This window comes from Cygnus atratus, chromosome 4 (genome assembly GCF_013377495.2).
Source record: "Cygnus atratus isolate AKBS03 ecotype Queensland, Australia chromosome 4, CAtr_DNAZoo_HiC_assembly, whole genome shotgun sequence".
Classification (NCBI taxonomy): domain Eukaryota; kingdom Metazoa; phylum Chordata; class Aves; order Anseriformes; family Anatidae; genus Cygnus; species Cygnus atratus.
Genome location: NC_066365.1, coordinates 77,402,877 through 77,428,639, shown reverse-complemented (window position 1 = coordinate 77,428,639; position 25,763 = coordinate 77,402,877). Strand labels below are relative to the sequence as shown.

Genomic DNA, 25,763 nt, shown 5'->3' with positions numbered 1-25,763 from the left:
CTCTCTGACCCTTTCCACAGCCTCTGTCCAAAACCTCTGCTCGTGTCCGGGGCTGGGCAGGCGTGCACGCACCCGTCCTCCTTGTCCAGTCCCGCTACCTCTTACCCTTGGTGGTTTGCACGCAGCTTGTACTTGTATCCAGCTCTTTTCCGTGCCTCTGTTGATGGGAAGGACTCTCGTTTGGAATGCTTTGTTTCTTTATTTTCCGGCCCCCCTTTCACTGGGTTTTCCAGGCAGTTGGGCTGACTGTGGGTTGTCGTACGTGCGCTGCCATCTGCTCAGAGCTTTGGCTGTGTGTTGCTTTTAAAAGTGGTTGTATGCTAATAGCTGTCCGGAGAGCTCTTCCTGACTAGAGTTGTGTGGAGGTGGGCTCAGACGGGTACGTCGCAGCTTTCTGCAGAGGGACAGACCCGTGCCATGTTTTTTCAGATGTCACCTGAGAATTTAATTTTTCAGACAAAAGCCTTTAAAAAAGCCTTTAATGAACTTGTCAGCTCTCCAACCCCCTCCTCTGCAGCTCTTGACATTGCACAACTGTGTGAAAACTGTGGTCCAGTTGGTACGATCACAAAATAACTAATGTTATTAGCAGGTAAATCCTTATTCATGAGATTAAGGTAGCTCTTTGCATGTTAAATATAGATTTAATCGTATTAAAAGCTGCTGCTTGCTGCTTTGTTGTGCCAGATGGTCCTTATCCTCCGAGCTACTGTCCCCCTCTCTGTGTGTACCCTTTGCCTTGGTTTTGCTGCTCTTTCGGTGTCGGTCGGGGGGATTCTTGTCCCTGGGGTGCTGCGAGGGCGCCGGGGAGCTCCCCCCTCTCATGGGCAGCAGCCACGCATCCCTCGCTCAAGCTGCTGGGGCTGGTCCAGGCGTCCCCTCCGCATCCTCAGCAGGGATTGCCAGCCCCAGCCTGGGCTGCTCTGCCAAAACCACTGCTGTGCTGGGCAGGAGGAGTCCCCTGGTGCCTGCTTTGGAAGCAGTAGGAGCGTTCTCAGAGCAAAATGAGTTTGGTGCTACCCGAGCTGGCGTTTCACTGAGCATGCGGTCAGGTCAGCAGTGTTGTTCCCCCTCTTGCCGAAATGCCAGGCGTCATGGCTGGGTCACCTTCCAGCGACCGGCAGCGCTGGGTCCTGCGGTGTGATGGAGCTGGGGCACTCTTGCTCGGGGCACTGGTGTGATGAGGGCGCTTAGGGCTGCCCAGAAGGGCTGGGCAGATTCTCTCCCTGAAGATAAATCTTAAGGAATACGAGGTGCACATGAAACGTGTTTTACTCGGGGGTGCACGAGCTGCCGGTGTCTGGGAGCACAGCTGGGCGCTGCCCGCCCCGCGTGTCCTTCCCTGGGCCTCTGCTCTGCCCTTTGCTCCTGCGCACCGCGGCCGCTCTCCTGGGGAAAGCCCCTGGGGGTTCCAGCACAGCCCGGGGTCCTGCCGCTGCAGCTGCCCTGGGGTTGCGAGCAGGAATCTGGAGGCCGCTTCGGCTGCTTGGCACTAACGCAGCTGCTGATGGGGTGCCCCAAAGATGCTGCTGCGTTCCTCCTTTCATGGCTTTACGCCACGGGCTCTGCCACGCTCGTCTGATAGTGGGGTAGGGCGGCAGTGTCTGAACACAACACGCTTCTGCCTTCTCTGCCAGCTGAGTCCTGGCCGTCGTACATCCTACCTGGTCACGTGCAGTCCGTCTGCTTTCTGCAGCCCGGCCCCGTCACGGCCAGCGCCGCGGTGCCAGCTGTGCAGTGGTGGCTGAGCTGTGCCCCTGCTGGCAGCGGGACGAGCCACCCGCGCGTTCTGGGCTCAATGGGCAGCAGCTCGCGGGTGAAATGCTCAAACAAGGTGTGCCCAGCACTGCTGGGTCTGGGCCCTGCAGAGCACCGGGCACGGAGGTCCCGGGTCAGGCGGAGCAGGGAGCAAGTCCTCGGCTGGTCGACGGCAGGGGGCCGGTCCCGCGGGCAGGCAGCTGGTGGCGACTGCTGCAGGCGTGGATGGGAGCGAGCCCTTCTCTGGCGTGGGAGCGCGCTCGGTGCTGTGCCCTGTATGCCTCAGCCAGGTGCTGCTGCTGCTAACTATTTTCCATCGTGCTGTCTAGCCGCAGCTCACCCATCCTGTACCAGCGTGATGCCTGCTTTTTGGATTGGTGTTGTTCCCACGCCGGTGGCACTCCTGTCCCCTTCATCATTCCAGGTGGTATTTGGCGTGCTGGAGCTGGATTTTAAGTGTTTTGTTTTGAGCCGAGTACAACAGATCTGCAGTGAGCTTCATCTCCTGCTCTGCTGTGTGCTTGCTCTCGTTGCGCTGCCCCCTGTCCCCACGCTTAGCGCCGCGTCAGGCCGCGGGCCCCTGCTGTTCGCAGTCACATCTCCGCTGGGGCAGCAGATGGCCGCTGCCAGCCTGGAGAGGGCACGGGGCGCTCCGTTTCCAGATGGCTTCTTTTTAAAGAAGAGGGGCCAGCCCAAGCCCTATTAATCCTTTAAAGGAAAGAGTAATCCGATTACCTCATAAAGCGTGCCTCACATCTGAGCTGCTGGAAACGTGTCCTACAAAAGGGTCTCGGTGGAGCTGGCGCCGGTGCCTGCACTGCCAGCACCGCTCCTGCCCAGCGGGCTGATGGCAGCGGCAGCGCCTCCGGGGTCGTTCACGGGGACGTGCGGCGAGGCCTGTGGGCTTGCAGGGTCGGTTATTTTGCTGTTAGCAAAGGAAGGGCCAGCGCACAGAGCTGAGCAGCGTCTGGCGCCACAAGCTGGTCGTACCACGGAAAGGAGCTGAAGTTAGCACGAGCTGGGCTGGCTCCAGAACCGAGATAAGATTCAGCAATCCTGTAATCTGTGGTGGTGCTAGGAGCTCCCTGTTAATCTGCACGGCTCTCGTATAAATAACTTCTCTTGGGTATTGCTGAATGGTTTCTAAAGGGCAGCTCTGAGGCATCTAGCGTCGTTCTTTTGAGTCGTGAAGTCGCGTTTTCTTATCTCCTCCTCCTGCTTACGAGGGCAGCAGAGGAAGGTGTGGCCAGCTCCGTGCTGGATGGAGAAGAAATGTGTGTAGTCTGGATATGCATTAGGACAGGGGTTGGTTCATTAGAGCAGCTCCTGCCTTCCCCCACTTACTGTAATATCCTTAATTCTCTTAACTGAACGTTAAATCTGTGTAAGCTTTCATGTGACTCCGTTCGCAATATATATGGCACTTTGTTCACCAAGGGGCTTACCGCCATGAATGAAGGATGCTTTTGTCTGAGAACACTTAATGTGTGTGCGGGCCTTGTGCCTGAAGAGAAACAGTTGGTTGAGACTGCGAAATGGAGGCGAGCCTCTGTCTGGTCCCCCTGGGGCACCCGGCGAGGGGCTGCCCCCGAGCAGCTGCTTCGTGCCTCCCCGTAACTTAAAAGCCATCTCTGTATAAAATCAACTCCTGATCCAAAGCAAATTTTACTGTGACACGCTCAAGTTAGTGAAACTCTGTAGTTCTTCATGAACATGTGCTATTAGTGCTTTGAGAACTGCCGTTTGGAAAGCCTCGAGCTGCTGCCTGCACCCGGTGGGAGCGCTGCTGGGCAGAGGGGCTGCTGCTGGGAGCCTGGCCCTGGCTCTGCAAGGTGTCCGCGTTGTTTGCTACCTGTTACCCTCTGCAGGAGCTCCACGTGAGGGTCGTAGCCAGATACAGGGGACCTGAAGGCCCTGAGGCTTGGGTACTGGGTGTGTCCTACCCCGGGAATGGTTTCTGCAGACACTGAACTGTCTGATTTGGCAGCTCATGGAATGGTTTGGGCCGGAAGGGACCTTTAAAGAAAATCAGTTCAGCCCTTTGTGGACTAATGGGCTGACTGTGCTGACCCAGAGTAAGCTCGGTTTTGGTTGGCCCTGAAGTCATCATCAAAACTGAAGAGGAGGGAGGTGGCTGGCGACAGGGCAGGCGCGCCAGCCTTGTACTGGCGGGTTGGGGATGTAACTGGGCCTCCAGGTTCTTCGTTATCGGGAAGCTTGGCAGAGTGTGGACGTGGTCAGGAGGCTGACGCAGGTCCTCAAATAGTCTCTGGGGAGCAGAATCAGACCTGGTGATGAGCAGGTCCTTGCACAAGGCAGTCGCAGCAGCCCTCATCCTGCACAACAGTTTGCCAGGCGCAGGCACGGTCCCCAGCAGCGGGTCTGGCAGCTGCAAACTGGGAACGGAGCTGGGAGCGAAAACCCAAGTGCAAGCCAGGAGGGTGACTGCGGCCAGCGCAAGAGCAGAGGGCTTGAGACCAATGCACTGCACTTCAGTGCCACAAATCCGTGAGCCTGTCACTGCCTTGGATGCTCAGTAATCCATTATAGGAAAAACGGCTTGGCCCAGGAGATGGAAAGGCACCGCTGGGACTTAGAGTGGCCTGCAGCTGGACCAGCACTAAAAGTGGGTGCTGAGGCACGAGGTGAAGGAGTGACCGTCCTTCATAAGGCCGTGTCCTTACAGATCTAGCAGCTGCTGCCAGGTCACTGCTTCCCGGCACAGGCGTTCGTTTTTCTGGTGCGGGCTGCGGCCAAAGCCTCACTGCTGAGCACAGTGTTGGAGGGACAGGCCCGGCTGGGCTCTGACCTCAGGCTGTGTCTGCAGGCGCGGGGTGCTCGGGCTGCTGCAGGCAGGCGGCGGGCGGGAGAGCCCGCGCAGCCCCTCGGGAGCAGGATGTGTGTGCGTGGAAAGCACGGAGCGACCTCAACCCTGCGGGGATGCCCGGCCAGTCCTGCAGCAGCCGTTCCCTTTGCGGGCACTCGCCGCAGGCAGCCGTTGTCCTGTGAACAGCAGAAAATCATTAATTGCTTGAAAAGACGTAATTTTAATCCAGGCTCATGTGAAAGATATTACTGCAGAAACTAGGCTAACGTGGTACGTTAACTGTCCGGATAAATGTAAGTCTGCCCGTAGAGAGCTTTGTGGACAGGAGCCGTGTCCTGCCTGCCCGTGCAGACAGGCAGATCCCACCGGGCTGCAGCTCCCGGCCCCTCTCCCCCGGCACCCGGGGGGGCTTCGGCCCCTCGGGCACAACTGCGCTCCCCTCGACCCTGCCGGGTGCCTTTGGTCGCCTGTCATTAGGTGCAGGCAGAGACTTCTTGGCTCTTGCTGAAGGTGTGCAGGTGGCTGCTGCCTGTGCCTGTGCCTGCGGAGACCGGGTGCGAAGTGCTGTGGTCTCATCCTCCTTCACGGCGGTGGCCTGGGCTCCTGAAGCTGCTTCTCTCGGTTAACGTGAAATCCGCTGTTTTGTCCCAGTGCATCAGCTCTTGGGAGCTTGTGCTTCCTTTGGGCTCTTCCTTGGGCCGAGTGTTCAGCCATCTCTCGGCTCATGGGAACGCTGTCTCACTTGCTTTAACAAATAGCCATGGGATTGGAGGCGTTTTCTTGAGGACTATCGTTTTCTTGGCCCGTCACACACAGGAGGTACTAGAGGTCAGCACTTCATAGCTGGGGTGGCTCTGTGCTGCAGGGGCCAGTCTTCCCTCAGTGTTTATCTTCTGTGGCTGTCTTAAGATTTTTTTCCCTACTTTAGGAATTCTCAGCGGTTGAGGCAGCCACGCATAGTGGCCAGGGCTCCTTTTTACGAAGTCCCTTCTGCAGTGCTTGTGGAATGCAGTTGTCGCGTACTTCTTGCACCCTAGCGCGTTTTGCAAAACTTGCACATTTTTGCTGTGCAGCTAAAGCTGTAGGAGGGTTGTTTGTCCCTGCTCCTGGTGGAGGGGAAGCTCGTCTGCGTGTGGGGTTGGTTCTCCCAGGAGAGCCTGACGGCTGGCAGAGCAGTGGCTGGGCAGGAGAGCCGCAGCGCGGTGGGCGAGCTGGGCGGCTGTCGGACTGCCGGCTTCTGCAGCAGGAGGGGACGGGAGGCTAGCGACCTGCTTCATCCTCAGCACTGCTTGGAGACCCCCACCTGCTGAGGACGGAGCCCAGCCCCGAGCCTGTGATCCTCCCCGGTGCAGGAGAGACGCTGCCTGAGGGGGAAATGCCAAGGAGGGCGCTTCCAGACTGGCCAGATGCCCCAGAATCGTTGATGCTACTTACCTTACCGAGGAGTTGCAGCTCAACTGCCCAGGGGCTGGTGAAAGCCCACCTGTGCTCGGGGGAGATGAAGCGATGGGGAAGGAGAAGTAACTCGCATACGGACCACAGCTTGCAAGTGCTTGTCCCCGAGCTGCCAGGGTAGCTGCCTGCTCCCTCAGGAAGCTCCGCAGCAGCTGAGACGGAAGGACCCTCACCCTGCCCAGCTCCTCCCAGCGTGCAGGCTGATGTCCTGGTGTGCTCGGCAGCGAGCTCAAGGACCCAGGGCTGCTCTGGCAGAAGGACACAACAACCACGAGTGTTACAGAAGGTCTGGGCTGTGAAATGTGGGCAGCTTGGCTCCTGGGACCAGGAGTTGCAGAGGGTCTGACTTCCAGGTCCTAGGTTGGGAGCGGATGCGCTGTTGAAGACAGCAGTGATCATAGCTGCTGGACGAGGAGGCGTTTGGAGCATCACGACAAAATGACAGGCCTTGTTTCCTGCGTTAATTACCTTTCTCACTCTTCATGTGATATCTTTATGGGATATCCACGCTTGCTCTGTAACTTAATCCAGTGGCATAATCCTGCATCCTGCGGGAGAATCTCACGAGCCGCATCCGTGTTCTGAGTTCTGCACTGAAGCCACGTGCTGTTCGATTGGCCACTTAAGTGATAATTAAGTCTCTGGGAGGATTTCTCTGGTTTCAGAAACAAAACCAAACCAACCAGCAAAAAACCAACCAACCAACCAAAACCCAGGATGTGGAAGGCTTTAGAGGAGCTAAAGGCCGAGACCTGCACCCCCAGCGCCGGGGGAGCTGCTGCCCACCCCCAGCACGGAGGTGCTGGGTTTCTGCGCTGCGGTCGTTAACCGAAGCCTTGCACCTTGCGTTCTCCTTTGAGGCCTTGGACAGCGTTGCCCCGTAAGGGAGAAGAACAAAATGAGATGGAATCTGGCCTCGGGTTAGCAGTTCCCGTGCGGGAAGTTGTCCCCTTCTTGCTGCAGGTGAGCTGCAGCAGGGGCAGCCTGCGCCATCCCTCGCGTCAGCCCCAGGGGCTCTGCGGGGATCGGAGGGTGCTGGTGCGCGGCTCGTCTCCAGCCTTGCTGTAATGAAATCCAGACTGTCCCTTGTAGACTATTGATCGCAGCGTGTAACCTGAACGCGGCGCGCTGAGTGCTTTTAAGGTACCCCGAGGACTGGGCCGAGGCAGATGGAAGAGGAGAGGGGCAGAGCAGGGCATGATTCAGCTTCTGGCCGCGCCGTGTGCCGTGCCGCTGCAAGCCTCCGTTGTTGGTCTGCGGAGCGTCACGGAGCAGCGGTGCCCGAGCTATTTTGGGCTAATAGATGGTAGCTGCAAGGTTGCCTTTTGTGCAACAAGGGCCTGACGTTTTTGTAGACTTTCAGTCTACACCAATGTGTATTCCTGCAGCACAGCTGCAGCCCACTTGCTGTGACGCTGCAGGACCCCAGAAGGGTGGATGCTGGAAGGCGCTGCCCTAGAGTTTGGATGTGCTGCTTTACTGATAAATATTGAAGAAGCTTTCAGCAAAAGCTCCGTGAGAGTTTTCAGCGTGTCGTCAACCAGGGGCACGCGGTTTCACGGGTGAGCCCGGCAGGGCAGGAGGTCCCGCACGGATAAACGCTGCTGCGTGCTGGCCTCTCGCCTGAGAGCTGAGGCGCTGTGAAGCGCGGCGTGGCTTGGGGCCCCGCTGAGCAGAACGGGGCGAGCGCGGGGCTGCTGGGCAGGGGGGCCGGGTGCCTGCAGCCGGGGTCCGGTCCTGCGGGAGGAAGCGGGGCTGAGGCCTGCGCTCGGTTCCGCGAACCGAGGGGGTCCCGAAGGGCCGCTTAAGGCGGCGGCACCTCTCCGTGCCTGCCCGCAGCGCTCCGCTGCCCTGCCCCGGTCAAGGCCTCGGGCGCCTCGGGGCCGCCCGTAGCCCCCAGCGTCCCCTCCTCGGCCTGCGGGGCGGTAACGGCCCGGTGCGGGGTGCCCGCGGTGCTGGGGGGCTCCGGCGGCCTCCTGAGGGCCCGGTGTCCGTGCGCGGGGCCGCGCTCAGCGCCCTGACCCGGCCCGACCCGGGGGCGCGCAGGGCACCGCGGCCCGGCCGCTGTCCCGGTCACAGCTCGGGTCGGCACACGGGGAGCAAAGGCTGTGCGGGGGGGGGGGGGGGACCGGGGGGGCCCCGGTGCGGGCTGCTGGCGGTGGCGGCACGGGAAACAGCCGCCGGGGGCTGCACGGGGCAGGGCCGGGAGGGGCTGGGGGCTGCGGGCCGGGCCGGTCGCCGGGAGGAGCCCGGAGCAGCGGGGGCGCCCCCGCCCTGGCGGTGCCGGGGGGCGCGGGGTGGGGGGGGCGCGGGGGGCCCCGCCCGCAGCTCCCGGTCGGGGGCGGGGCCCGGTGGCGGCGGCGATGACGTCAGGGGGCGGGGGCGGGGCGGGGCGCGCGGCGCGGCCATTTGCAGGCACCGCCGGGCGGGCGCCGCCGGCAGCTCCGGGCAGCCGCGCTCCGTCCCCGCTCCCTCTCTCGTCTCCTCTCTCCCCTCTCCTCTCCTGTCCGCTCTTCTCCCCCTTCTCCCGCTCCGCCTGCCCGTTCCGCAATGATGAGGCAGGCCCCGGCCGCACGGAAGGTACAGCCGCTGTCGTGCCTCCCCCCGCCCTCCCCCGGTACCGCTCGGCGTCGGGTCCGGGTCCGGGGCCCGCTGCGGGCGGGGGGGCGCGGGGCGAGGCGGCGGCACCGGGCTCACGGCCTCACCCCCCCCCCCCCCCCCCCCCGGTGCCGCCGGGCAGCTGCCGCCAGCCGCGTGCCGGTGGCGGCCCGACCGGCCCCGCCGCGCCGGGAGCTCGCTCCGGGCCCCGCTGCGTGCCCGCGGGACCGGCCCCCGGCAGCGCCGGCAGCCACGGAGCGAGCGCGGCGGCAGCGGGAGGGCCGCGCCGCACCGGCCGGGCGCTGCGGTCTCACCGCCGTACAGCCGGGGGCCGGCGCTCCCCCGGCAGAGCCCGGTCCCTCCCGGAGCCGGGTTACCGTAAAGCTCCCGCTCCGTCCGCTTCCCGGCGCAGGGTCCCGCAGAGGCTCTGGGTGCCCCCGCGGCAGGGCTCAGCCCCGCTCAGCAGAGGCCCGGCCGGCCCCCGGCCCCTCCACCAGCTTTGGAAGGTCTCGGCTTGGTTTGGTCTCGGTTTTCCTCTCGCTGCTTTGCCTCGTGCGAATGCTGCAGGAAGGTTCGTGCGCGAGGCGTTGCCGCTTGTTTAAATGTGCTGAAATCCCCTGCAGAATGCCCCCAGCAGCACCGCGCGCGTTGGGACCCCTGGGAAAGCAGCCGGGATGGAGCTCGCCGGTGTCACGCTGCACGGGCGGTGATGGGGGCGACGCCAACAGGTGGGCTCTGGCCCAGCGCTCCCTGGAAGAGGCTCGGCTCCTCCATCGCCGGGCGATCGCTGGGAAGGGCAGTGCTTCCATGCAGCAGGAGCTGCACGCTGACCTCGGCCGCCCACTGCCAGAAGCCTCCCAGGGACAACGCGGGAGATCTCTGTGGCAGGGCCTGTGGTGCGGGGAGAGCTCTGCTCCGCTGCGCCTGAACCCTGTGAGCCGTGTCCAGCAGAAGACCTCGGCGAGGCGGTACAGGCCCTGCCCGGTGCGAGGAGATAACACAGGCGTGCTCGTCCGGAGGGCAAAGCTGCGGCACGCTCGGGATGGTGCCGGCACTCGGTGCTCTTGGCTGGCTCTGGGCTGTGACTCTCGTGCTCCGAGTGGAACCGACTGGGCAGCACCCCGGGACCTGCCATCCGCAGCCTCACATCACGCGTGGGTGACGCCGGCTGCTGCCGTGGGCAGTTGGAGGTAGCCGGGAGTTTCGCCGGGCTGGATGCGGGGTTTGGATACGAGTGAGTCTGCCTCGAGCCCCGGGTGCTGCTCTTGCTCCTGAGTGTGGGGCTGCCCAGGGAGCGAAGGGTGTGTAATAGCATCATCGAGTGTTTATGCAGCAACATTATGCAGCAGAGTTCAGAACCACCAAATAAAATATTAATAGCCACGATGGGCCGGTGCAGAGCATCCTGGCATCCGGGAGGTCACAAAGTATCCGCATTAAGCGACGGTGTGGGGAGCCAGTTCTGGAGCCTGGCAGAAGCTCAAGGGCCTGAGACCCGCTCCCGAGCAGGGCTTCCTCGATGGTCCCGCGGTGGGAAGTGCTCTGTCGGGGGTGTCGTGCTGCCTCCCTTGCTCTTGGATGCTCTTTGCTGCGTGGCGAGCGGGCAGTGAGAGCTGGAACCTAACTGATCGTAATGGCTGGGAAGGAGGAGCCAGCATCCCAGCCCGGGCATCGCTCTGCAAGCTGCTTACAAGTGCTTTGGAGACCACAGATGGTGAATTGCTGCCTGAAAGCTAACCCCAGCTGCTCCCTGAGGAGGCGCGAGGGTCTTGCCTTTATTCCAGGTGGCCTTCGCACTCAGCCCCAGGGGCTCCCCAGCGCCTTCGGACCCCTCCAGGCAGGGAGCACTTCTGCCTTCGCAGCGCTGGTTCGGAGGAGCGGGGCGTGCTGCGGACAGGCAGGTGGCGGGGACAGGCGCCGCAGCGGGAGCCTGGCCGCCCTCCCGAGCAGCAGACCTCTCTGACCTCCCCTCAGCAAGGGGCATTCGCCCGGTGCATCGCAGATCTGACGCTTCGGCTCTTGATAGCGGCATGGCATTGCGTGGTCTGGAGCCAAAACAACCTTCCGTGTTACGCTAGGCCGTGCTGGGAGAGGAGGCATGAGACCAGGATTGCTCTCTGTCGTTTAACGTGGCGGGCTTTTAAAGGCCATCACCAGGAGGTCTCTGCCGTTCTTCAATATTCGCTTTGCAGTGGGGAAGGTGCTCTGCTTCTGCCCGCCCCCGTGGACCTGGAGCCGCCAGGCGAGGGCTGAGCGATGCGAGCGGGATCAGCGGTCGCTTGTGTGGCGTTCCTGCTGGTGCTGCAGGGTCCTGGGGGGGGCTTTCAGATCTCCGTGTGGATTTCTAGCGTCACGCCACGTAACCTTCAGTTAGCAGGGCTTTCCGCAGAAGTCCTACTCTGGAAAAGCTTGGGCTACTGCTCCAAAGTCAGCGTGGTGTTTATCAGAGAGTCTTAAGCTTTTGCTGTTTTTGTTACGTTTTCCCAGATAGCTTTGCAAATTGGCAGATCTGGGAGATGTGCATCTTCCCCTCTGTGCTGACGTGGGCCTGCTGTTGAGTGCAGCCTTTTAGAAAACTGGAATCGAGCGGAGTAGGGTTTCGCCTGAGCAATCCAATTGTTGATTAGCTATTTTGAAGCGGCAATCTGTCCAGTTCTAGTCTATATACAAAAAGAAAAGAAAAGCAAGATCTCCTGGCTGGCTTTTCCAGGCCCTCCATGGAAGGCTGAGCGTTGCTCCTGAGCATCAGCGGAGCACTGGTCAGCGCGGCCGTGCTGCTGGAGGGAGGGCCGGGAGGAGCCGCGGTGCGGGGCTGGGCTGCAGCGCCCGAGCGTTTGCGAAGGGGCCGAGCGCCTTGTTCGTGTCTGCAGCCTCGCGTCCTGGCGCCTGGCTGCGCTTCTTGCTGCTCTCTGCTCTTGGTTACTTCTCGCGCTGGGTTAGGTAACGGTGAGAGACACAAGAGAGATAAGAGGTGAAGCAGCACGCGGAAAGCTTCAAACGCTCTCCAGTGCTGCTGTCCAGGCGTCGGAGCTGCTGCAGGGTGCAGGTGCCCGGTTTTGGTGGCTTCAGCGTCCCGCCGCGTGCGGCGCCGTCCAGCTCTCCCCACTGCGGGCTGGTGGAAGAGCGCTGCCGGCCGCTGCTGCAGCGGTCACGGCGCAGCGTTTGTTAACGGGACAGTCCGTGCCGACGTGTGACTGCCCTGCAGGGCGTGCCGAGCCGCGCGGCGTGAGATCACTGCGCAGGTGACGGCTGTTCTGCTGCCGTGTTGTGTCCCAGACAGCGTGTGTGTTGGGGGCAGGGGGTCCTGCCTTGAAGCTTACAGGTGTATTTGTTTCCAGAAATGAGACGACAACACGTAGTGTTTGAGAAGAAGCTTCACGAGATGTTACGCCTACAAATCTTACAACTAAAGAGCAGCAGAGCCCGGGGGCTCTGGCATCTCTGTGGGCAGCTGGTTTGGCGATGCTCTAGGGCCTTCAGAAACAAAGGGTGGGAGGGAGGAAATTGTTTTTTCTATGTTTCTTGTAATAAAAAAGTCAATCTCACAGTTTTGTGACCTCTCTAGGAAAGACGGTGTGTTGAGCGAAACCCCCTTTTTGGCAGCAGAACGCTGGCGAGCCCTGAGCAGTGCTGCAGGAACGTGGCCGCGTTTCCAGGCTGACCCCGGGCAGCCCAGGTTTTGCCTGCAAAGCCGAAGCTCTTTTCGGAAGAAAACGGAGCCTCTGCCCCCAGGGCGCCTGCTGGAGTCCTGGGGCTGGCTGCTGCGTGGATCCGTGGGTTTTGGGCTGTAGCCAGCCCTGTGGTCCCGCACCGATGTTACAGGGGGAGAAGTTGGGCTGGGGCACGGCGAATTCCGGGCGGTCTGGGCCAGAAAACCTGAGCGGGAGGCTGGGCTGCTGCCGGGCTCTGTCTCCTTGGGGGCTCTGCTTGCAGGGTTTCACCTGGGGCTGTGCTGGGAGCGTGGGTTAATGAGCACCAACACCTGATGCCACGCACACTAATTGCAGTGATGTCTTTTGTTTCCTTTACCTGTTCTCTGCTGCATCTGCTGCTGTGCTGCTGCGGTCTGTCTCTCTGCTCCTGTCTTTCCCTGTGTGAATGTTTCTCCTCCTCTGCCTTCTCCTGTTGCCCTCCAGACCACCGCCCGGCGGCCCAAGGTGAGAACCAGCAGCTGCGGTCCGGGGGCGTTGAGCACCCCTGGTTTTCTAAACTATGAACTCGTTGAGTGTTGACCCCAAAGTGCGTTCGCTGTTGTCCTTTGTGCAGAACCTGAAGGAGCTGACAAGACTGTGCTCCTCTAGAGTCACTGGGGACAGCCTTCTGGTGCAAACCGTGTATTGAGAAACTTGGTGCTCTTAGCCAGAGCTCATCTAACAGAGCGGAGCTTAAAGGCAGCGAACTAATGCCAAGCCTGGCTGGCAGAGCACGCTGCTTGGTGTCCCCGTTAATGTCGTTACTTGCTTCTCACTGACTGTTGCTAGCTCATGCGGGAGACTTTGCAGCATCTTGAGTTTATCAGCGGGAGGAGAGAGGTAAGAGCTAGCTTCTAGGACTGCACTGATTCCAGCACAGAGAATCACTCACGTTTCGAGGTCTGCCCCAGCAAGTAGGACCTGCAAAGGAGCACAGCACATGATTGGATGAGAACAAACAAGGGAGATAAAACCTCAAAGAGCTCTTCAATAGCCAAGTTATGGTTTGTCAACGATAAGCAATTTTATCTCTTCTGTGTAGGGTACTCTGCAGGGAGGGCTTCATTTTCACTGACGTATACAAGAAACACAAAGCAGGGCAGCAGCTGATCCACTGTGTCCCAGTGCAGCCGGGATCCCAGCTGCCAGGTGTCTGGCTGTCCCTTGAAAAAAATGCCCAATTAACGGGCATTTGGGCACTGTAGGACCAGAGCCCCACCTGAGGTAGGACCTCATGGGTGAAAAAAAAAAAAAAAGTGACAGCAGTATATGAGCAGTCTGCAAGGTTAAAACCTGTAGGTTAAAATTTCCTCTAAAGCATCTAAAAGTGTAAAACCCCACGTGCCTGAGACAGGGCAGGGGTTTTGCTGCGGGCCTGTGCGACACGATTACAGCGAGGCAGAGAAGTGAGCTCAAGGTAAGCAGCTTTGGTGTGCTGCTGTGGATTTCAGGCCAGCTTGCAGTCCCACCTGGGAGCTTGCCCTTTACCAGGCAAGTCCAGGAGAGCTCTCAGCTGATCCTGTGCCACTGCCCCCCTCCAGTGATGTTGTGCTGCCTGTGCTGGGGAGGAGCAGGGAGCGGATGTCCTGCGTGACTTTCTCCCACTCCTGTGATCCTACACCCGCACCGGGCAGGAAGGTAGATGAAGCCATCCGTGCATGCCTGTTGAGATCAGAGCTGCTGCCCATGCTGACCAGCGGGCACCCCACAGCACTCAGGGCCCCTCCCGAGCATCGCACCCTGTTCTGGTCGGGCTCACAGCCGCATCCGCAACAGATGGGGTCAGCAGGCAGGTCTCGTCCTGGGCCACTGGTTTCAGTGGGAACCACTGGTGGGGGTTGTGCAGTAACTGCTCGGGGCTCTAGGGGTGCCAGGGCACGCTGCCCTGTGGTCCTCCTGGCAGCAAGCGCATCCCCAGGACCTTGCCGGGCCCCAGCCACCAGGCTGTCAGCGGGCTCTGCACCACTAAGCCGCACCAGGTGTGTCCCCGGGCAATGCTTCTCCCTGCCCGCAGAAGCTTACAGCTCGCTCTGTGAAGTGTTTGTAATCCCCAGAGCAGCAGGAACGAGAACTTCCTTGTTCTGAGCGTCACGTTTCTTGGAGATCCCACGAGTGGCTTGGCAGCACAGGGTCTGCTCCTGGGGGCTGTGCTCAGGAGGGAAGGCTGAGCCTGCCTGTCCGTGGGGCGTTTATCAACTGCAGCTGGGCCAGGCTTGGCCAAAATGAGCGAAGAGTCTGCAGAAGACCCGGCTGCAGCAGGGCAGGTGATTGCCCTGTTCCTAGTGCTGCTTTAGCAGGCAGGAGCAGTGCTGCCCGTGCCGTGCCTGTCTCAGTGCCCGTCCCTTGCCAGCCTGGGTGAGCTGTGTGCCTTGTGAGACTGCAGTGCACCAAAAAGCCAAGACTGAGGAGTAAAACAGTCAGGAAATTAATTTACATGGTGTTAGGTGCCATGGAGATGAGTGCTTCAGCAGTGCAGCACATGAGGGGCCGATCAGGTGAACCCCGATCCTGGGTTATGCAGCCAGCCTCGCTGCCAGCCTTCCAGCCTGCGGTTAGCAGCTCCGTAAGTGCTGGTGAACCGGCTCTGCTGCGCTGCTTTCAGGTTCCTTTGGTTTCCCCTGGGCTCCGATGAACCCTTGGTACTCTTCATTTTGTCCGCCTGTTGCCCTAGGATCCGTTGCTTTGTGCCCACAGCCCAGTTGCAAGCAGAGGACGCAGGTTTGGGAGCCTGCTGCAGTGTCCCCATGGCGCTGTCGGCGGCATCCCCGTGCCCGAGCTGGGCGCAGCGCGAGCCCCTTCCCGCGGCAGCCCGGTGTCCGCAGCCCGGTGTCCGCAGCCCTCTGCACAGGGCGCAGAGCGGCGAGAGCTGCCCGGCCCCCGGCTCTGTGCGCTTTCGGGTTTTGCTGTCTCATCCTCTGCAGCTGGAACCCCAAAAGCCCCGGGCACGTGTCCCGTCTGCAGACAGTGCTGAGGACCCCCCTCAGTCCCTTTGCTGACCCGGTCTGCACGCTCGCCTGATGGGCGAAGGCAGTGCCTGCGGCTGGGCTTAGCGTGAGGAACACGACGCTCAGTCTGACTGCAGCAGCAGGGCAGATGTGGTAGCGCAAGGGAATAGTTTGTAAGGCAACCTCTTATTGTCCCTGTTACTACAGGAGGGAGGAGAGGGACTGCTGCGTCCGACCTGTAGCAGGGTTTGTGTGCGCAGACAAAAATCTGTGGTTTTGTTTGTTTTTTAGCTATGGTAGTGGCATAATAAACTTTTACCCTCCCTTCAGCAACTGATTATCTATGAATTTTGCTCAAGTCAGACTCTGTAGCATAAAACCCACAGAATTTATTGCTGGGAAATCTCCAGAGTGCTGTTCGTCCTCAGCACAGTGCAGGTCTCGGTAAAACCAGGTCATGGATGTGCTCAGCGTAGCCAGAGGCACTTTGCCGTCACTGTCCCCCTGTCACCGTGCTCTGCTGAGCCCCTTCTGCCATCTGGGCGAGCTGTGCCCGACCTCAGCCCTCTTCCAGGGCATCCCCCCTGCCTGGGTGGGACTGTGCTGCCCGAACTCCCGCTCCGTTCGTATTGCAGCCAGTAAGTACCAAAGGAGTGCGAGAGCCTAAAGCACCTCTGAAGTTTTATTCTGGGTTTCCTCTGTGCTGGAAATGTGGGTCTCAAGGACGGTGGTGGCAATGGACCAACACCGTGGTGAAAGGAAGGCAGGACTGCAGCGAGGTGTGAGCGCAGGGAGGCAGACTGGCCGTGGAAACCCCCTCTCCCCCGAGACACTCTCCTCTGATGCTCTCCTCTGCCCGCGTTGTTTTGCAGCCCACCCGGACCACCAGTTCCGCAGCATCCAGCGGCACGGCCGGGCCCTCGGGCTCGGCCTCTGCCTCTGGCGGGGAGATGAGCAGCAGCGAGCCCAGCACGCCCGCTCAGACGCCGCTGGTGGCCCCTGTCATCCCGTCTCCTTCCCTCACCTCGCCGGTGGCACCGATGGTTCCCTCGCCCACCAAGGTAAGGCGCGGCGCCGGCTGCGGTCGGTGTGGGGGAGAGGAGCAGAGAAAACACCCCCGGCACTCGTAGGAGGGAAATGGACCGGCGGTGGTCCCTGTGCAGGGCTCGTTTGCCCGCCCCATGGGGGCCTGCCAGGCTTCGTCCCGCAGGCAGCCGGGGCTGTGGGGGCAGCGGGCCCAGCTTGGTGGGGGCCGGATGCAGAGGCTGATGGCCCAGACCCGGGAAGGCGCTGGAGAAACAAAGGGTGCCGTGGCCTCGCTCGGCTCCTGGTGCGTTCTCCCTCCCCGGTCCCCGTGGGACACACGTGGTGTCAGACCAACCCCAGGAAACGTGCCGAGGGGCTGAGGCTGCGACTCGGCGGTGCGGGGGGTGCCCCTGATGTGTCCTGCACAGGGCTGCGACGCGGCCCCTGTCCTCCCACTGGCATCAGCAACCCGCAGTGGGCAGGCCAGCAGGAGGTGTGCCCTGGGTCACTGCTGCCTTCAGGTGCACAGACCCCTAGGGAGGACCCATCTTTCTCTAGCTTGGGTCTTTCTAATAATTATATCTGCGTAGTCATTCTATTTTTGTTCTTTAAAATAGCTTTTCATTACTTCCGTCCTGCTTTGTATTAATTAGTTAAAATGAGAGCTCGTGAAAGATTTAGGGCACAAGGGTGAGGAATTAATAGCGTGAGAGGACAGAGAGCCTGCTCTGAGGTTGTGTGTCAAGGAAACGGCTGGAAGAGTCACCAGCGGGTGGGAAGGAAGGAAGGATGTTGCCGTTCCCGTGAGCCCTGCCTGGCCCGGAGGGTTGTGGTACCAGGTTTATGGAAAGTCTGCAAAAACTATTTGCGTGGTAGCGCTGATGACAGCGGCATGTGCAGGGTTGAGAAAGCAGCAGAGAAGTCTGGTCTTCCTGCACTGTTTGACGTGTGGAATTTTTTCAAAGCCCATTCCTTAATGTCACCCAGCTTTGTGACTCTTCAGCTTCGGTCACGGGGCTGCTTTCAGCCGGGGCTCCTGCCAGGAGAGGAGGGCCGCGTCCCCTTCTGCTGCCCTTGCTCGCAGCCAGGTACCGCGTGCTGGTGTCAGCATTTAGGTGGCAGTGGGAGCTGACCTGGCCAGAAAAGACCTGGCAAATACAGGATGAGGTTTCCTTGCCGTGGGATTGAGTGGGCAGCGGTGGGGAGCCTGGGACCGTCCCCAGTGGTGGCAGTGCAGACGGTGCCGCTTGCAGGCTGCAGCTGCAGGCAGGGGGGAGTGGGACTGAAACCCAGGGGCCGGGTGGGGACCGGGAGCTTTACCCAGCACTGTGCAACTTCACCTACAAAATGTAAGGACGGTGGGCCCTCAGGTGGGGTCAGGGTGTTCTTTAAAGGATGCAGACGCCGAGCTTTCCTCACAGGCGCGTGGTGGCAGGGGGTGAGGTAAGCAGCAGCAGAGGAAACCCCGGCGGGCACCGGGGAAGGGTTCTCAGGGTGAGGGTGGTCGGATGCTGGGAGGGGTCTGGGGAGGCCGCGGGGCCTTGTCCGTGGGGACAGCCAGCCCTGGCCAGACAGCCCCGAGCAGCCTGGCCTCCGCGGCGTGGCCGTGGGCCTGACCGCAGAGCTCCGCTCGTCTCCTCCAGGACAGGCCCGGCTAACTGAGGCCTTTCTCTGTCCCCAGAGCGCCTCGGCAGCCTCCCGGGTGGGCCCCGAAGGCCAGGTGACCGCCGCCCCGCGGCTCTGGTTTGATGAGTGTGCATGTGGAAGCCGTGTGTCGGCTCGGTATCGGGTGGCTGAGCTTTGCCTAGACCTAACTCGCTCTTCAGCAAAACCTTGCGCGTGGCTGAATGCCCTTATGGCTTTGTGCCGCTCGAGCGATGTTTTCCCTCCCCGTAGGCAGCTCCCCGGTGACAGCCCAGCCGTCTGCATTGGAAACTCGCCGCTGACCTCGCCGCTTTTTAGGGCAGTCACTGTGCCTTCCCCAGAGAACAGGAGGCTTGTCCGGGGAGATGCTGTAGCCGGGTGGGATGCGGCCCCCGAGGGGGCAGCATTTGTGGCTTGTTGGAGACCTCGGGGCTGGGGCCCTTCCCCATGCACCAGCTTTAGTTTCAGCCACTTTGACTGGTCACAAAACAACGCTGCGGGCTCCGGCTGTGTCCCTGTGCAGCCCTGCCCGGCCCAGCGCTGACCAGGATCAGGCAGCACCGCCTCAGGCCCTGTCTTACTCGAGGCGTAGCCGGTTTTCTGACAGCCCAAATCCGCTGGGAGCAGGAGTGGATTCAGGCTGGGAGCTGCGGGATCCCTGGGGGACCCTGGCTGCTGTGTGAGCTGCGCTGGGGCTCGCAGCACAGGCAGCTTTTGGCTTTGATGCCTCCAGGCAGCAGCACTCCCAGCTTTAGGCTTGTGCCAGGCTTGCCCCTGTAGCCCTCGGTGGCCAAGACCCCCTTTTTTTCAGAGGTCTGCCGTGGTCTGCAGGCTGGACGCCATGGGAGGAAGAGGGGAGCAGCTCCCACGGAGCACAACAAGCGTGTGGCATGAGCACGGTTTGTGATGTGCCCCACTGGTGTGTCTGCACGTTTGGGTTACACATTAATAACTAAAAGCACGGGCTGCTCTGTCTGTAACGCTGCACACGTTGTTGTGTTAGAACCTTTCTGTGAGATCTGCTCTTCGTGGAAATGTTTCCTGCGTGCCATAACTCTGCTGCGACCCTAGGGGGAGGAGGAGAGTTACCGAAGGGTGAATTTGGGCGGGTTACTGCCTCGGGTTTTATTTATTTACTTTTGTTAAAAGATTTGGGCATCCTTAGTTCCCGGTGAAGTCAGTGGCAAGGTGCTCAGCATCATGTGTGAGCCAGCCTCTGTCAGTGTCAAGGGGAACACTTATCACAAATTCTGTGCAGAAATAATCAACAGGTTGAATAGATTAACTTTGTAGCTGCAAGTGCAGAGTGATGCGCTCTTCTAAAAGTGCCCTGGTAATGATGCCAAGTTACAGGCGGGTGACTGGGCCAGGTGCTGAGGTTTTGCTCTCAGTGGGTTAAATCAATGTCTTTGGAGGTCTCTCCAAAGAATGTTCCTGTTCCCTCTGGTAATTCTTTGCTTGACTTTGCAGGAGGAGGAAAATTTGCGTTCTCAAGTCAGGGACCTGGAGGAAAAATTGGAGACTCTGAAGATAAAGCGAAATGAAGACAAAGCAAAGCTTAAAGAGCTCGAGAAGTACAAGATCCAGCTGGAGCAGGTGCAGGAATGGAAGAGCAAAATGCAAGAGCAACAGGCTGATCTCCAGAAACGGTTAAAGGAGGCCAAAAAGGTGGGCATCCCTGGGGAGCCGCGCAGCCACGATACTGGGGCTGGCATAGGGAGGAGTGATCCCAGGGCTAATTCAGTTGCTGAGAATGATTTGTTTGTTTTGGGTGGGAGTTGTGTGTTTTGTTCTGTTTTTTTAATATCCTAGCATTAAACTGCGGACTGTCCTGGCTCTTGGCCTTCTGAATACATGCAGGGTTGTAAAATGGCCTCTGACCTCACCTATCGCTGTTCTCTCCAACGTAAATATTGATTTAGGTATTGAGCTGCCAGTGCAAATGCCAAGTACAGTCAGACTACACTGCATGTTTAATTCACCATGTGCGCGTGGGTGCCGACTACATCTGGTGCGTCGTGGCAGTAGTGCGTGCAGCTTGTCCTGGAGCTGGAGTCATAGCTTCCTTCTTTACCCACGCTAGCTGTGAGAGCAGACAGCCTTTGGGCGGACCTTGCACAGGCCTGTCAAGGTATCAGATTTTGTGCACCCTGGGCATCGCTTTGCTTTCTGCTGCCTGCCTGACCCATCTGTCAGACAGCTTGAGGCAGGAATGTCTGCGCTATCCACAAATCGATTCCTCTGTCAGTCTTGTGCAGGGTAAGACAAGACAGAGTTAGGGGCGGTTTCCTTTAATAGCTGGGAATGGAGAGTGTGATGGTTGAGGAGCAGGTCGTCCATCTGACCGTGCAGGGTAGGTGTCCCCGTGTGGCAGCAGCTGCCTTTCTCCAGTTTAATCTGCTGCTGCAGCTCTGCCAGAGCTGTGGGAATGGCACCGTTAAGATTCCAAACCTGCTGATAAACTGCTGTTCCCATCTTCAAAGTCTGAAGGAGAGTTCCTGGAGATCTTGGAGCTCAGTTCAGAAACCAGTAGGCTCCAGCAGCTTTAAAAGCATTGCCAGGTGCTGAGGTTTCCGATGCAGCTGCGACAGCCAGCCCTGTAGGAGCGTGCCCACCGGTAATGGAGCAGGACCTGCTCACCTCCCCCGATGCCGGCTGTGCAGGCCTAAGCTTCCCTGATGTCCCAGTGCCTGGATGTCTTGACAGATTTCTTGAAACTGGCATGCCGCTTCTAATTTCCTCCGTGAAGGAGGTTTTTTTGCCCTGCACTCTTGTCTTTGACTCTCTGATGTTTGTGAGGAGTCATCTTGTCCTCCCTCTTGCTTGTTCCTGTGTTATGCTGGGGGATTCCCCTCTGAGAGTGGGCCGAGTGTCCTTGCACAGCGCTCGTCGCGTACAGCAGTTCCATCCCAGCGCGGCTGTGTTATAAATACAGCAGTGACACAAGCTTTTCTTCGTTGTGCTGAGTCAATGATCAGTACAGGTTCTATCTGGGAGCTGGGCTGAAGGAAGTTGGAGTGTCTCAGGAGCTGTTCTTGCACAGCGCTTGGATGATCCAGTGCTCTGGAGCCTTGTTGGAGCCAAGCATGTCCTGACGGTGTCAGGGAAGGCTTAGGGCTGGGGGGGTTATCAGTGTGTATAAATACCTGGGGGGGGTCTCCACCGTTCCTTTCCTTACGTGCTCTGGGTCAGTTCCTCCCTCCAGCAGGCTCCCAGTCCTGTTTGTCTGTTGTAGACTTTTAATTTGTTAAAATTCTTCTCCCTTTAGCTAACATGCTGTATCTCGAGCTCCTGCTCTGCAGGGTAGCTTGGTGAGAGTCGCTGCCAGTGAAAGCCCCAGGGCTGGGAGCTGAGGGCCCTGGGCGCTGCTCCTGATGGAGAAGCATTTCTCCATCGGGCTGTGCTGCTGCTGTCGTGGTTCAGCAGGGGAAGGTGCTGAGCCGCTGGGATTTGCACCGTGCCCACGAGCCCTGCGCCGGCTCGTGCTGGGGTGTGGTGTCCTTACCCCCCAGGTGAGGGGTTCCTGGATCCCTCCCTTCTTCTGAAGACTTGTCTCCTTCTAACGATAGCTCTAGGCTGCCTTCTCTCAGCTGGCTTTTGTGCTGTCCTCGCCCGAGTTAGGGAATCACGGCTCCCTGCCCAGCCCTGCCTGCGGGTGTCACTGGGTGTCTGCTGTTTGGTGATTACTGCTCGCTCTGCTCCCCAGGGACAGGCCATGCGCTCCTCACGCTGCAGCTCGGTGCTCTCGGGCAGTCGGCAGCACTCCAGCAGTGCTGAGAAATGAGCTTTTTCTTCTCTCTGCTCTTTGTCCTGTTTTGTCCCGGTGGCTCCTTCTTTTCTTTCCCCGGCGGTCTGTTTGTTTGTGTGGTCCAGTACAAGTGCTGCAGGTCTAGGTCTCTTCTCTCTTCACGCCCACCTCCCCTCGCCTGCAGAGTGGTTTCTGTGGGGGTGTTCCTGCTGGGCTCTTGTGATGGAGGGGAGAGGTTCCTGGGAGAGGGGAGATGGACGCTGGGGGGATCGGGCGATGGGCCTTCTCCTTTCAGCCCTGACACAATTTGTCAGTGAGGCTTGTTCCCTTTGGGAGAGCCGTGGGAGTTGTAATCGTCTAAGGCTCGTGGTTTGTGAGAGGGCTCTCATCACCGGCCTTGGGCATCCAAGGCATGGTCTCACCTGCGTGTGCTTGGCCACAGGAAGCCAAAGATGCCCTGGAAGCCAAGGAGCGCTACATGGAGGAGATGGCAGACACCGCCGACGCGATTGAAATGGCGACCCTGGACAAGGAGATGGCGGAGGAGCGAGCAGAGTCCCTGCAGCAGGAGGTGGACTCCCTGAAGGAGAAGGTGGAATATCTCACCATGGACCTGGAGATCCTAAAGCACGAGATTGAAGAGAAAGGTGGGAGAGGAGCTGGGAAGGCAGCTCTGGGTGGTCTTGGCTGGGGCGCCCCTCCGCAGGGCAGAGCCGGTGGCTGCCGGGGAGCTGTGGTGGCTCCTCACTGCTGATCGCAGCGGGGCTGAGGCTTGGCCTCTGCAGCTCCTCCCTGGCACCCGCCGCGGCTTTCTGCTGCCAGCCCTGCTCGGCAGGGAGCGACCGCCATGCCTGGGCAGGGCAGGGCAGCAGCTCAGCGTCGTGCTCAGCCGGGCGCCGGCCTCGCTGCAAAGGCAGAGATTGAGCTGCTGCTCTCTGAGCCTGGGGATGAGCATTCTTGTCCTGGGCTTGGGGAGGCTCAGGTTTAATGCCAGAGGCTTAGTTTTAAAACTCGTTACTGTTTCTGGGGCCAGCGGATCCCCCCCCAAAAGGTGTTGCGAGTAGGACATACTTCATGTGATCGGTAATGTAACTGCTTTTGATGCTCACTGATTTTAGATCCAACTTGCCAGCTTTGCACTGAGCATAGCTTCAAAACCAGTGCACTGCCCTCGATTTGATTCCCCTGTGCCTTTGTAGCTCTTTGTATTCAAGGTGAGCTTTAAAAATTACACACAGCAGGAAACGAGCCAGCCGTTAAGCACTTATGCATGTATAAATACTTGTATTTATACCTGAAATAAATCAAACCCGTAGAAGATCAGGCATGCAGGCAGAGGGATGTGACAATGATGGACGTGTTGAGGGAGAGGGAAGAATGTGGAGAGGACAGCAGTAGCCTGCAGGGACACCTGGACGTTGCTGAAGTGAGCGATGTCTTTTTATTTGAGTTCGGTTTCGCTGAATCCTGTGGGCCAGGAGGGTTGAGATGAGAGCTGAGAGCACTCGCTGCACGCGGCGATGTGCAGCTCTGCCATGGCCCAGCGGGGCTGGTACGGTGGTTCTCCCTCTGCAATGATGGCCTCGATGGCATCAGGGGAATCTGTCAGCCTGTGAGCCCAGTGTTAGGCACCAGGCTTCAGTTTTGCACAGGTGCAGGAGGAGATGGGTTTCCCCTTGGTATGACGTAGCTGTCCTCCTCCTGGTGCTCGCGACATCACGTTTGTGTTGAGGGATCTGGATCTGGTTAGCAGCTGGTATTTCTGCACAAGCAGAATAACGTTTCCTTTCCACTCCAGGCTCGGATGGAGCAGCATCCAGTTACCAAGTCAAACAGCTAGAAGAGCAAAATGCAAGACTCAAGGAAGCTCTAGTAAGGTAGGAGACCGCTCGCCTCCCCAGAAGGCTGGGAGGCTGCTGCTGAAGTTGCTCCCTGTAAGAGCCCGTGCCCTCGTGGTCTTTCTTTACACCCTTGGTTCTTCCCTTCTGTGCTTTAGCCCGTCCCATGTGTAGTTATTCCTTCCTCCCTGTCTCACCTGTGCTCTGTTGTTTGTTTCCCATTCTGCCTTCTTTGCTCCCTCCAGCCCCTGTAGCTCTGATTTTTTTTCAAAGGTGCTGGCTCAGGCGCTGGTTGGGCATTACAAACGTCCTTGGGAAAGCTTAAAAAATTCACCTCTGTGCCCAGCTGGTCCGTGCAGGTCCGCAGGGCTCTTCAGCAGCTCACTGCCAGTGGGCAGCCAGCACAAATGGGGGAGCGATGTCTTGAAACCCACCGGGAGTGGTGTATTGCAAGGGGACGGCTTCTCGGCCTCTGCTGGGCTGGTGGTGAGTCTGGTCGCTCTCTTGAAGGATGCGGGACTTGTCTGCCTCAGAGAAGCAGGAGCATGTGAAGCTTCAGAAGCAAATGGAGAAGAAGAACACGGAGCTGGAGTCCCTGCGCCAGCAGAGGGAGAAGCTTCAGGAAGAGGTGAAGCAGGCAGAGAAAACGGTCGATGAGCTAAAGGAGCAGGTGAGTCCACTGGCAGAAGGGTGGGTGGGGAGGGGAAGCTCAGGGCTGCATTGGGCACCGAGCAGCTGCTGCCAGGCAGCTTTGGGTCACCTCTTGGCACACAGCTCTTTCTGTCCATCGCTCCTGGAGAGCCTCAGTTGGTGATGCTGCTGCAGGGACTTTAACTTCTGGTCTGCACTCACAAGCAAACGCTGTTCCAGCCCTGGAGCTGTGCTGGGCTCTGCTTGGTGCGAGGGTGGCTCCCGAGCGGAGGGCGCAGGCTGGTTGTGCTTCCCAGCAGCCATCTGCTGCTCCCTGAGGTCTGGTCCGTGTAATCTCCCTGCCTGGCCATCATCGTGAGGCTTGTTCCTAGCCAGGCTGAGACGTGGGTGTGGGTGTGGGGCCGCCCTGAGGAAGCCCCCGGGGTGGATCTTTGTTCCCTGCAGAGCTGCCCGGGCACTTCTCTGAACTGCTCGCCCAGAGCGACCTGGTCCCGCGCTACCTGAGCATTGCCTGGGTTATGTAGACGTGGGCTGCTGGCAGAGGTGATGCCTCTTAGTGCAAGGACTGCAACACCCGTTCTCTGTTAAGTGTGTGTGTGTGTAACCACCTCCTAGGCCCTCGGGGAGCTTGTTAAGGCCTGTGTCATGAGTCTAGAGACCCAGCCCAAAGGTCAGCATCATTTACACTGACCTGAAGCTGTTCAACATTGTGCCCTGGAGCTGCAGCTAAAGAGCCAGTAACAACTGTAAGAGCCAAGCCTTGCTTTTCGTGTGCCCTTCTTGCTGGTGCTACAGGACCGGCTGCTGGCTGTACTGGTTTGAGGTGTTTGCTGTCCTGAGGGGGTTGTTCTCTGTTACTGGGAGGGGGGCGCACCAGCCATGTCCCACAGGACGATCCCACTGTGGTGTAAAGTGACTTTAAACTGCGTTCTCCAGCTGGGTTGTACTGTGATGCGGTGTGTGCTTCCAGGTGGATGCTGCTTTGGGTGCTGAAGAGATGGTGGAGACCCTGACAGAGAGAAACCTAGACCTGGAGGAGAAGGTCCGGGAGCTGCGTGAGACTGTCGGGGACCTGGTAAGGCAAACTCCTCTGGGACAAGGGGCAGTGCTTGCGCTGCCTCCTTCACACCTGCCGTGCGGAGGGGCTGGCACAAGGGCTGCCCAGCCTCTCACTGGGCAGTGAGGCTGCCCGAGGTGCCGGGAGCTGCCTGGCAGCAGTGCCAGAGGGGTCTGGGAGCCTCCACAGGCATTGTGCTCAGTGCCACTTCCGAGCGGCGTGCCCGTGTGCTGTGCGGGGCATGCCCTTTGCACCCCAGGGCGCCCGTCCGCTCCGCTCCGAAAACACCAGGCTGTGGAGTAACTGCGTCCCCTGCTGCCCCCTTGCCAGGAAGCCATGAACGAGATGAATGATGAGCTGCAGGAAAACGCCCGGGAGACAGAGCTGGAGCTACGGGAGCAGCTGGATATGGCAACGGCGCGGGTCCGCGAGGCGGAGAAGCGCGTGGAGGCTGCGCAGGAGACCGTGGCCGACTACCAGCAGACCATCAAAAAGTACAGAGAGCTGACTGCTCACCTCCAGGT

General features: G+C 59.5%; 1 protein-coding gene and 1 long non-coding RNA gene across 3 annotated transcripts in view; both read left to right on the top strand.

The window, feature by feature from the left end:
- The window catches only part of DCTN1 (dynactin subunit 1), a 70,061-nt gene that overhangs the window by 31,700 nt on the left and 12,598 nt on the right, over positions 1 to 25,763 (top strand). For both annotated transcript variants that reach the window (XM_050710257.1, XM_050710258.1), the window contains exons 5-11: positions 16,148 to 16,336; positions 19,416 to 19,613; positions 22,136 to 22,340; positions 23,492 to 23,570; positions 24,042 to 24,201; positions 25,153 to 25,257; positions 25,570 to 25,761. In XM_050710257.1, the coding sequence (XP_050566214.1) occupies positions 16,148 to 16,336; positions 19,416 to 19,613; positions 22,136 to 22,340; positions 23,492 to 23,570; positions 24,042 to 24,201; positions 25,153 to 25,257; positions 25,570 to 25,761 (1,128 nt within the window). The remainder of the gene's footprint in view (positions 1 to 16,147; positions 16,337 to 19,415; positions 19,614 to 22,135; positions 22,341 to 23,491; positions 23,571 to 24,041; positions 24,202 to 25,152; positions 25,258 to 25,569; positions 25,762 to 25,763) is intronic.
- Positions 8,440 to 12,185, top strand: LOC118260589 (uncharacterized). The gene is made up of 2 exons (XR_004782253.1): positions 8,440 to 8,620; positions 9,262 to 12,185. It is a non-coding gene; the product is annotated as an uncharacterized LOC118260589 (long non-coding RNA).